We start from the raw sequence: 12,213 nt of genomic DNA on the forward strand, positions 1-12,213 counted from the left end.
AGAGCTTTAAAATGATATGCATCTTTCCATAGTTTCTGCACTGCTCGGAGTCCCTTTAAACGCTTACCCCAGGGGTGTAACTAGACTGTGCCATTGCATTCGGTTATAGCCCAGCAGCATATCTGTACAGCTCTTGTTCCCTAAACCTTCACCCCAGGGGCATGACTAGAGTATGCCATGCCCATCCCCCCCACCACCACAGAGAAAGTAGGCAGGTGGCTTGGTGACATTGGTAAAGTCGGAGCGGGAAAGAAACAGACACCTATGTAATAGTAATATTCTGCAGACTTTATTTTATTGCTGTGGATGGATCGAATTTACTCAAATGATATTTTATTGCGGTTCTCCAAGTAAGCGGACAGAATTAATATTATTCCAGTCGTCCTCCAGGCGGGTCGTCACTCATTTCTCAGGATGGGTTTTCTGAAAGATTAGAAAACGGTTTCAACCATTAAATCATCAGCCATATATGATCAGGATTTATCAAGTCCGCACCTTACACCGGAGCAGGATTTTCAACCAGGCAACCTAGGCAGGTGCCTGGGCCACAGTGGGTGTCAAGGGGCCCACCAGCCACCATCTCTGACCTCTCTCTACTTCAGCTTACCAAAAGGACCACAAGGGGGGGCTCCAAATCTACTACCTTGTCTGGGGCCCCATTACAATTTAATCCATCACTGCCTTACACTATTCCTCTACTGCAAGGGCCCATTTCCTTTTGAGTGAAGTATGCAGTGTTACGCAGGGAGTCGCACGGGGTAACGCTGCCCATGCCAGCAATAGCACGCTGTACGAATCGCCAGTATAATTCCCGACACCATGCAGCAGTTTTTCGTTTCACGCACCCAAATCCCTATACAGCTACAGGGATTGGTATGCGTATTTACATCTCTGTCGGTGCCGCAAGACGCAAGCCGGCTCAGTGGAAACCGACCCTCTGGCCCCATTCACACTCAGGCACTTTTTGCAGGCGATTCTCACTGTGCTGGTCACCGGCAATCAGCAAAGCGCCGCTGCATGAGTAATCCTATGGGGTTACTCTCACGGCAGTGATTGCTGTGCATTTGCGATTATCACTGATTGAAAACGCTCTGCATGCGGCATCTTCCCGGGAATCGTGACGTGATTTTCATTCACTGGAATTGCAGAATTGAAAAATAGCTGAAAAAAAAAAAGCACAAAATCGGCAGGTGATTGCGATCACAATTTGCATTTACAAGTGTGAACCGGGCCTTAACCTCCTTGCCGGTCTAAAAAATCCGGCAAGGAGGCAGCGCCGCACATTTTTTTAATTTTTTTTTTTTAAATCATGTAGCGAGCCAAGGGCTCGCTACATGATAGCCGCTAAGCGGCGGCATCCCCCCCCACTCCGATCGCCTTCGGCGATCAGAGTATGCAGGGAATCCCGTTGAGAACGGGATTTCCTGCAGGGCTTCCCCGGTCGCCATGGCGACGGGGCGGGATGACGTCATGGACGTCGGGACGTCATAGGGAATCCCGATCCGCCCCTCAACGCTGCCTGGCACTGATTGGCCAGGCAGCGCAGGGCTCTGGGGCGGGGGGGAGCGACTCGGCGCGGCGGATCGGCGGCGAGCGGCGGCGATCGGAAGTTACAAGCAGCTAGCAAAGTGCTAGCTGCTTGTAACAAAAAAAAAATTATGCAAATCGGCCCAGCGGGGCCTGAGATATCCTCCTGCGCAGGTTACCCCGAGCTGAGCTCGGGATAACCGGCAAGGAGGTTAAAGTGCACCTGAACTCTTGCACAGGACAGAAGGAAAACATGGAGAAATGCACCCTGTATGTATTTAGACAGTTTAGCCTGTCTAATTCCCCCCTCACTTATGTCTAATCACAAGTTGTAATTTGATCTCTCCCCTGTGTCACATGACTGCCATGGCAGAGATGGCAGATAAGCTCATTCGAAAGCACAGGATGTTATCAATATGTCTGCTTCCATGAAAGCAGAAAAAACAAGGAACACCAAGAGCCCCAATAGTGTAATATGTACTGGTAAATGGTTATTAGATAGAGTAAATATTAATACTCACAAGCCAGGGTTACCATTAGGCAACCACTGTAAAGGCAGGTGGGGAGATTTTCCTGACCCCACTCAGGAATAAGAAGTCGCTCTCTGTAGATGAGAAAAAGGGGGTTCAACCCTCCGCCCAGGGTGGTCTCAATATTATGCAGGAGAACAGAGGCGCCAAAAGGATAAAAGGAAGCTAAATGAGCTTAAAAACCAAATTCTTGGTAAATAGAGGAGGTAGTGGTGGACTTACCTCCTCCAAGTAGACACACAACGACTGGAGTAAAGACAGTCAATATATTTTATTTATGAACTCCAAATATACGGCATATTTGGAGTTCATAAATAAAATATATTGACTGTCTTCACTACAGTCGTTGTGTGTCTACTTGGAGGAGGTAAGTCCACCACTACCTCCTCTATTTACCAAGAATTTGGTTTTTAAGCTCATTTAGCTTCCTTTTATCCTTTTGGTGCCTCTGTTCTCCTGCATAATGTAAGCAGAAAGTACACACGGCAGATTTATTGCAGGATTTGTATCAAATGTAACAAGGAAATGTTTTTTTTAAAGGTTATTATGCTGTTGCTTATCTTTTAGAGCAGAGAGGAAGTTCTGAGTTCAGGTCCGCTATGAGCTCACAACACCCCCTTCCCACTTATACTTCAAGTGCACCTGAGACAAGAGGGAGGGGGGAAGCTATACATACCTGGGGCTTTGTCCAGCCCCCTCCAGGCTTATCGACCCCTCCGGTCCGGGCGTACTGCAGGCGCAGTAGCTGGGAGCATGACGGAGGAGCAAGCAGCTGGCCCTGAAATGTCCTCCAGTCAGATCCAGTGGGTGCAGGCGCAGTCTGGCTGCTTGCTCCTCCGTCATGCTCCCAGCTACTGCGCCTGCAGTACGCCCGGACCGGAGGACTTTCCGCGACCAACTGCAGAAGATCCAGGAGGAGGACAGTGAGCGATCGATAAGCCTGGAGGGGGCTGGACGAAGCCCCAGGTATGTATAGCTTCCCCCCTCCCCCTTGTCTCAGGTGCACGTTAAAGGACAACCGAGGTGACATGTGACATGATGAGATAGACATGTGTATGTACAGTTCCTAGCACACAGATAACTAGGCTGTGTTCCTTTTTCTATTTTGCTGCCTGAAAGAGTTAAACATCAGATATGCAAGTCACAGTTTCTGTCCGGGTCAGGACGAGGTCGGACTGGGTCAGACTATAGCGTAACCCTCACTGATAAGTAATTATAGATATAAAACACTTTCCTGTCAGTAAATGGTTTCTGAGAGAATGAGATAAAACGGGTCAATAATTCATAGGTTTTAGCTCTGACATACTTTAGTGAAGGTGTCATTGAGCAGAGACAATGAAACAGTAAAAACTTAAAAACTAGATTCAAATATAATATAAAACTGTGGGATAGCTAAAAAAAAAAAAAAAAAAAAAAAAAAAATCATTTTTAGGAAGAGGAGGATAGATACAATTGTTTTTCTCGTCAGTTTATTTTCTCCTCGAATGTCTTCTAAGTAATATCTGTCACCCCTCCCCCATGGTCCACTTGTATAAAAGGGAACGCCCTATAAGGAGGTCTGTAAATAATTTAGTGACATAGGGGCTCAGATCACTTTGAATTGAGACACTTTTTGCCTGCGGAGTATCCATTCCCACCTTTACCTCTGAGATGCTCAGTCTTTCTGGAAGGTCTTTTTTTTTTAGTACCCAATCCTATTACTGACCTATTGGCAGCTACCCTAGTTAGTTGCAAAATGTTCCACCAGGTGTTTTCTTGTTGTTTGGGGTTTTTTTGTTTGTTTTTTGCTTTTGCTCCAGTTTTCCTGTTTTGGTTCCCAAGCTTTGTACAATGTTTTGCCCACAACAAATGAAAGATAATTTTTTTTTTCACAAAACAAAAGCATTTCTCTTTTTCTTTCTACTTTTTTTAAATTAAAGGACACCTGAAGTGACAGGCATATGGAGGCTGCCATATTTATTTCCTTTTAAGCAATGCCAGGCAACTGGCTGTCCTGTTGATCCTCTGCCTCTTAATATTTTAAAGGGAAGGTTCAGGGTGGCTGTTAAAAAAATAAAAATGCCCATCCACTTACCTGGGGCTTCCTCCAGCCCGTGGCAGCCAGGACGTGCCCTCGCCGCCGCCTCCGGGCTGTACTGCGCAGGCGCAGTAGTTCTGCGCCTGCGCAGTACAGCCCGGAGGACGTCCGATGACGTCAGCGCCCCCCCCGTGAGGCGCATTTTGAAACGCAGAAGAGTCCGACCTGGCAGCCGGCCTGGCCAGGTCGGGTCGGCCACCGGAGGGGAACGGGAGCCTGCGGAGCGGCGGCGAGGGCACGTCCTGGCTGCCACGGGCTGGAGGAAGCCCCAGGTAAGTGGATGGGCATTTTTATTTTTTTAACAGCCACCCTGAACCTTCCCTTTAAGCCATAGACCCTCAACAAGCATGCTCCAGATCAGGTGTTTCTGACATTATTGTCAGATCTGACAAGATTAGCCACATGCTTGTTTCTGGTGTGGGATTCAGACTCTACTGCAGCCAAATAGATCAGCAGCGCTGCCAGGCAACTGGTATTGCTTAATAGGAAATAAATATGGCAGCCTCCATATTCTTCTCACTTCAGTAGTCCTTTAAAGAGACACTGAAGCGGAAAATAAAATGATGATATACTGAATTGGATGTGTAGTACAGATAATTACTAGAACATTAGTAGCAAAGAAAATATTCTCATATTTTTAGTTATATAGTGTTTTTTATAACATTGCATCATTCTCTAATATTTACAGTTTACAGTCAACTCGGCATTCTAAATGATTTTACAGAGCAGGCCAGTGAACTTTTGAATCCTTCTCTATAGAGAAAAAGAAGATACAGTGACTGACAGTTGAGATAACAAGCTTCAGAAGACAGAGCTCTCTGCGACTTTGAAAGTCGTGGAGCTGAATGCCTCTTTTGCATAGATAACAACTGGAGTTTCTTAACTCTTCCTGTACTGGAAACAATATTAGACGTATGTCTCTGCTTCTGATGTTGTATTTCTTAGCTGTACTACACATACAAATCATTATATCATCATTTGTTTTCGCTTCAGTGTCTCTTTGAGTGGTTTGTAAATCCTATAATTCTGTTTTATACTTGGGAAAGAAATTTGCTGGATTTTGTGAGATGGAGCAGTTGAGAAGCGCCAGCGTCTCAGCACATTAATGGGATGGGTGTGTGGGGGGCAGCATGGTGGCATAGCGGATAGCACCCCTGCCTTGCAGTGCTGGGTTTCATTCCCAGCCAGGGCACTATCTGCATGGAGTTTGTATGTACAGCACTGCGGAAGATGTCGGTGCTATATTATATCAATGATAATGTACAAAAGAAATAGCTCTGTTCCTCAAGCTCCAGGCCTTCCTCTGCAGTGAGTATGCTTGGAAAAACAAAGAGAAATCGAGAGCCCGATATGGTGTAGTATTGTTAAGTTGGTTGTGGTTAAAACAAAATATTTAGATATACTCACAAACATGGGTTACCCATATCCAACCACTTCAAGTGCAGGTGGGGAGTATTAGAACCTGACCCCACTCAGGTTTTTAAGATGTCGCTCTCTGTAGATAGGAAACGGGGTAGCACCCCTCCACCGAGGGTGGACTCAAGATTTCAGCAAGGCTTGGTGTACAGAGGCGCCAGAGTAGAATAAAAACGTTTAAAAAACGTCTAAAAGAGGGGGATGTTCAGGTGGACTTACCTCCCTCAAAAATATAAAACTCAATTGAGTCTGTGAGAGGTGCTCACTTCTGCAACTAGACCAATTGAGTTATACTCCTGTTTGCCTGATGAAGCAGGACCACACCTGCGAAATGTGTTGCACTAAGTGGAGTTCAATAAACATTTTTGTATTGATATATTGTGACTCAATTGAGTTTTATATTTTTGAGGGAGGTAAGTCCACCTGAACATCCCCCTCTTTTAGACGGTTTTTAAACGTTTTTATTCTACTCTGGCGCCTCTGTACACCAAGCCTCTGCAGTGAGTAGTTTTACCCCCAGACCCCATGATAATGACTCACCTTTTCACAGCACACTCTGATGTAAAAGCTGCCCTCCTCATTGGCATCATAGGTGGAGGGCACAATCACATACTCTCCTGGTGCCAGCTCTGCCCGTATTGTTACCCCACGACTGTTCTTTGGCTCACCGGTGTCACCTACAGGACGGTTCCTAGTGAAGAATCCACGGTCTAGCTTTGGGCGAGACACCTAAGATGTGAAATAGTGATTAGAGGTGCTGAGGAAGAGGGCCTGGGGGAATACGTGATAGAGTTGTGGCTGGAGAAGTGTCGCAGCTACAATACTCCTCTGTAGAGCTACCAGCTGCTGCTGGGGTGACATTGTTATTATGGGCTGTATTGAGTGACACTCTCTGCTTACACTAAAAAGCTGAAAATAGTAACTGAACAAAAGAGGCAGCTGCAGAGATGTCTGCTCTAAACTCCTCCTCTTTTGAGCAAAAGAGGCAGCTGCAGAGCTGTCTGCTCTAAACTCCTCCTCTTTTGAGCAAGAGAGGCAGCTACAGGTCTGTCTGCTCTAAACTCCTCCTCTTTTGAGCAAGAGAGGCAGCTGCAGAGCTGTCTGCTCTAAACTCCTCCTCTTTTGAGCAAGAAAGGCAGCTACAGGTCTGTCTGCTCTAAACTCCTCCTCTTCTGAGCAAGAGAGGCAGCTGCACATTTGTCTGCTCTAAACTCCTCCTCCTCTGAGCAAGAGAGGCAGCTGCAGATCTGTCTGCTCTAACCTCCTCCTCTTCTGAGCAGGAGAGGCAGCTGCAGAGCTGTCTGCTCTAAACTCCTCCTCTTCTGAGCAGGAGAGGCAGCTGCAGATCTGTCTGCTCTAAACTCCTCCTCTTCTGACCAATAGAGGCAGCTGCAGAGCTGTCTGCTCTAAACTCCTCCTCCTCTGAGCAAGAGAGGCAAGTGCAGATCTGTCTGCTCTAACCTCCTCCTCTTCTGAGCAGGAGAGGCAGCTGCAGATCTGTCTGCTCTAAACGCCTCCTCTTCTGAGCAGGAGAGACAGCTGCAGATCTGTCTGCTCTAAACTCCTCCTCTTCTGAGCAATAGAGGCAGCTGCCGATCTGTCTGCTCTAAACTCCTCCTCTTCTGAGCAATAGAGGCAGCTGCAGATCTATCTGCTCTAAAGTCCTCCTCTTCTGAGCAGGAGAGGCAGCTGCAGATCTGTCTGCTCTAAACTCCTCCTCTTCTGAGCAATAGAGGCAGCTGCAGATCTGTCTGCTCTAAACTCCTCCTCTTCTGAGCAAGAGAAGCAGCTGCAGATCCATAACTATGGGATTTCAGGGATACTTTTTATTTTCTAATGATGCATGTGGAAAATTCCAGAAAATTTCATGCATGCTCCGGGACGAATATTCTACAGGGCAGAAATAGTGCAGACACTTCTAGGACCCACATTACCACGCTGCTCTGGCATCATTATCGGGGTCAGGGGCGGGTGGGGCTGTCACTGTCAGTCATTAGCAGGTGGTGGTGGGTAAGCAGAGTGAGATGCAGCTTCATAAATTCTTACCAGATCCTGCGGCACCTGTTCAAAAAAAAAAAAATAGAATTTTTAGTAGAGTTATAATATGAGCTTGTTCTACAGCCGTAGTACACATTGCAGCTGCCACAGAGACAGAATCCAGGTACGTCAGCAATACACTTCCAATCAACCCCCACCACATTTCTAGTCACCCCCCCCCCCCCCCCATCACAACTCCAGTCACATTACCTTCACACCCCTAGTCACACCCCCACCACACCTCCATTTGCACTTCACATCACACCTCTAGTCACACCCCCACCACAACTCCAGTCACATTCCCTCCACACGCCCACCACACCTCAAGTCACAACCCCACCACACCTCCATTAACACGCACACTGCATCTTCACTCGCATCTGGACCACTCATCCAGGCATACCCCCACCATACCTCTAGTCCCACCCCTAACTCACCTACATTTACACTTCACATCTCACCTCCAGTCACACCATTACAATGGCTCCAGTTACACCTTCACCACACCTCCATTAACACCCACACTGCATCTCCAATCATGTCTGCAATACACCTCCAATCAATCCCCACTGTACCTTTAGTCACACCCCCACCACACCACCAGACACAACCCCACAATTTTCCTTTAACACCCACACTGCACCTTTAGTAATGTCTGCAAAGCACCTCCAGTCACACCCCCACCACACCTCCAGTCACACCCACATCACACCTCCAGTCACACCCACATCACACCTCCAGTCACAACCCCACCACACCTCCAGTCACAACCCCACCACACCTCCAGTCACACCCCCACCACACCTCCAGTCACACCCACATCACACCTCCAGTCACAACCCCACCACACCTCCATTTTTGGTAATTTCTCCATCCCATCTCCCGGCATGAAGATTACTTTATAAGAATAATATTGTACTCATATTCTGTACATTAGGTATTTTGAAAAGGAGCTACAGTCATTTAGAGGGTGTAGATCAAGTTTAGCATAAATAAATATTTTACTAGATAAAAAAATGCATCCTTTTTGTAGATGTATCCATACCTTGTACATGTGACATGCAATATGCAGCTTCTCTGCACCTTTCTCCATCTGCATCAGCTCCAGCAGCACTGACCAACGATCCTCTGGGGTGGGGTTATGCTCTACATCTTGTTTTGAAGACCCGCCCACGCGCACCCGAAACTGAGGATTGCTAAAGAAAGTTCCTGAAGGACACAAGTAATGTTAATTTGGTGTGAATAAGTACTTGGCTTTTCTTAATTTCCTATTTTTGAATATTTTTATATTGAGTGGTATCTGATATTTTTCAAATACAGGCTGGACAGGAGGCACTGGCAGGAGGGACAAGACAGGAGGGACTAGCTGGATAGGTTGAACAGGAGGGACTAGCAGGACAGGCTGAAAAGGAGGGACTTGCAGGACAGGCTGAACAGGACATATTAGCCGGGTGGGTTGGACAGGAGGGACTGGACATGGACAGAAGGTACTAGCAGGATGGACTGGACAGCAGGAACTCACAAGACTGACTGATGACACTGATGTGACTGGCTGGCAATACTGACAGGGCTGCCAGGTAAGACTAATAGGACTGGCTTACAAGCAGGATTTTCAGTGGCAGAACAGCGTGGCAACACGCCTCAGTTGTAAGTAGATGAATCAGCGCTGGACATCATTTGGCCGGCGTTGGTGTTTGGCCGAAGCTCAGGTTCAGAAACACATACTTACCCAAGGAGAGGCGAGCCTCTGGGTCCTATAGAGGCTTCTCTCTGCATCTTCTGGTCCTCTGCCACCCCCCGGGACCCTTTTGCTGATTGGGGCCGCGCTGCTATGCTGGCACGAGCACAGCTGTGTGTGCACAAACGGCTATGGTTTACTGCGCAAGCGGGGCTGTACTCAGACAGGCACAGTACAGCCCCGCTTGAGGAGGAGTGTGGCCTGATCAGATTACCTACAAGCACTTGTCAGCAATCTTTGGAGGGTCTGCAAGCTGCAACGGGGGACCGGAGGACATCCAGGGAAGTGTCATTAGGATTGAGGGGCTTCCTTCTCCTTAGGAAAGTCTGTGATTTTGTACCTGAACTTCTGCTTGGGTAAACTTAAAGTGGATCCAACTGAGATGAACTTTTACTCTTTGCATAATTGTGTTCCTTTCCTATTGTTTATAGGGCATTCCTCAAGCCAAACACTTTTTTGTTTTTGTTTTAATACTCTAATTACTAGCCAAAGATTTCAGAGGCAGAGGGGAGGAGGAGGGGGGATTAGGTTTGTTTCACAGGCTGAGTGCTGAAGATGCAGATAAGTTTGCCTGTGTGTAATGTTTATAAACAACATGGCTGCTGCCATTGTATCACAGGAAGAAATAATCATATTCTATTGAAGCTGTTTGCAGCTAGATTTGCTCTGTAAACTATCTAAACTTTAGATAAGATATATAGACAAGTTACTTGTTATAGTTAGTTTTTCATCTCGGATCCGCTTTAAATGACCCTGTCCATCACACCAGTGTTGTTCCTCCGCCCCCTGCTGCGCCATGGAACCAGCATCGTCCTGATAGTGACCGTTTGCACCTTGCGCCATTTGATAATATCAGAAATCTTGTCTTTTTGCACTGCTGACATTCCAGTAACACAGTTCACACACTACTCAGCGGGCCTCATTGTAATCAGAAAGGACCCTGGCTGCCCTCTAGCTGCAGATGCCTGAACTGCAGCCACACAGTCATTCTCTCATCTCAGCAACAGATGTAGTATCCCCAGTAGAGATGCCTCCTTTGTTTGGCAAATGAGAAGGGACCTGCTTATCCCTCGCTGGTGGTGGGAGGGGTGAGATAATTAAGCAATACCACCTGTTGGCCTTTCCTAGAATGACTAAGAATAAATTCTCACTATTGGAGTTGCGAGTTATGCAATAGCACAGACCATAATATGCCAATCTCCTGGCAATCCTCCACCTTCCAGTACTTTATATGAGCAGGTGAGGCCTTCACATGTTTGTCTGACCCCTGGTCAAGGTCAGTAAATAAACCTCCATGTCCAGCTCAAAGGAAATTTGAAATAAGATGAGAATGGTGAGGTAGACAGAGGAAGCCTCTGGCTTAGCCTTAAAGTAGATTGTAAGCCTTTGGGCAGGGTCCTCCTCCTTATGTCTCCTGCCCAATCATGCTCCTCCATTACCGTACACCAATCCTATGGATCTGAGTGAACCTAACTTGCCTAATCTCCATGCTCCCCTCCAGTGACTAAGCATTACCTTGTACTCATACTGTGCTGTGTGATCTCCATGCTCCCCTCCAGTGACTAAGCATTACCTGGTACTCATACTGTGCTGTGTGATCTCCATGCTCCCCTCCAGTGACTAAGCATTACCTTGTACTCCTACTGTGCTGCGTGACCTCCATGCTCCATCCAGTGACTAAGCATTACCTTGTACTCATACTGTGCTGTGTGATCTCCATGCTCCATCCAGTGACTAAGCATTACCTTGTACTCATACTGTGCTGTGTGATCTCCATGCTCCATCCAGTGACTAAGCATTACCTTGTACTCATACTGTGCTGTGTGATCTCCATGCTCCATCCAGTGACTAAGCATTACCTTGTACTCATACTGTGCTGTGTGATCTCCATGCTCCCCTCCAGTGACTGACTAAGCATTACCTTGTACTCATACTGTGCTGTGTGATCTCCATGCCCCATCCAGTGACTGACTAAGCATTACCTTGTACTCATACTGTGCTGTGTGATCTCCGTGCTCCATCCAGTGACTAAGCATTACCTTGTACTCATACTGTGCTGTGTAATCTCCATGCTCCCATCCAGTGACTAAGCATTACCTTGTACTCATACTGTGCTGTGTGATCTCCATGCTCCATCCAGTGACTAAGCATTACCTTGTACTCATACTGTGCTGTGTGATCTCCATGCTCCCCTCCAGTGACTAAGCATTACCTTGTACTCATACTGTGCTGTGTGATCTCCATGCTGCATCCAGTGACTAAGCATTACCTTGTACTCATACTGTGCTGTGTGATCTCCATGCTCCATCCAGTGACTAAGCATTACCTTGTACTCATACTGTGCTGTGTGATCTCCATGCTCCATCCAGTGACTGACTAAGCATTACCTGGTACTCATACTGTGCTGTGTGATCTCCATGCTCCATCCAGTGACTAAGCATTACCTTGTACTCATACTGTGCTGTGTGATCTCCATGCTCCCATCCAGTGACTAAGCATTACCTGGTACTCATACTGTGCTGTGTGATCTCCATGCTCCATCCAGTGACTAAGCATTACCTTGTACTCATACTGTGCTGTGTGATCTCCATGCTCCCATCCAGTGACTAAGCATTACCTGGTACTCATACTGTGCTGTGTGATCTGGTTTTCTTGTATTCCTGCATTGCCTTAGTGTTGTATGTCACCCCTAAATATTGTCTGTAACCTTAATGTCCAGCGCTGCATAATATGTTGGGGCATTATAAACACAATAAATAAATAAATAAAGTGGCCACTAACGATACAATTTTCCAAACGTTCGTTTCCAAACATTTCTTCGTATGAATAATCAGAAATGATAATTTGGGGAAAGAAAAATAACATCTATAACACACTTTTCTCCTGGC

At 46.7% G+C, this 12,213-nt stretch overlaps 1 protein-coding gene across 1 annotated transcript in view; it reads right to left on the bottom strand.

The window, feature by feature from the left end:
• Positions 1-286: 286 nt before the first annotated feature.
• LOC137528045 (calpain-1 catalytic subunit-like) overlaps positions 287-12,213 on the bottom strand; it is a 28,033-nt gene continuing 16,106 nt past the window's right edge. The window contains exons 10-13 of the mRNA XM_068249273.1: positions 8,633-8,796; positions 7,597-7,611; positions 6,091-6,279; positions 287-423 (exon numbers count right to left, since the gene is read on the bottom strand). Of these exons, the coding sequence (XP_068105374.1) occupies positions 403-423; positions 6,091-6,279; positions 7,597-7,611; positions 8,633-8,796 (389 nt within the window). The 3' untranslated portion in view covers positions 287-402. The remainder of the gene's footprint in view (positions 424-6,090; positions 6,280-7,596; positions 7,612-8,632; positions 8,797-12,213) is intronic.

This window comes from Hyperolius riggenbachi, chromosome 8, assembly GCF_040937935.1.
Source record: "Hyperolius riggenbachi isolate aHypRig1 chromosome 8, aHypRig1.pri, whole genome shotgun sequence".
Classification (NCBI taxonomy): domain Eukaryota; kingdom Metazoa; phylum Chordata; class Amphibia; order Anura; family Hyperoliidae; genus Hyperolius; species Hyperolius riggenbachi.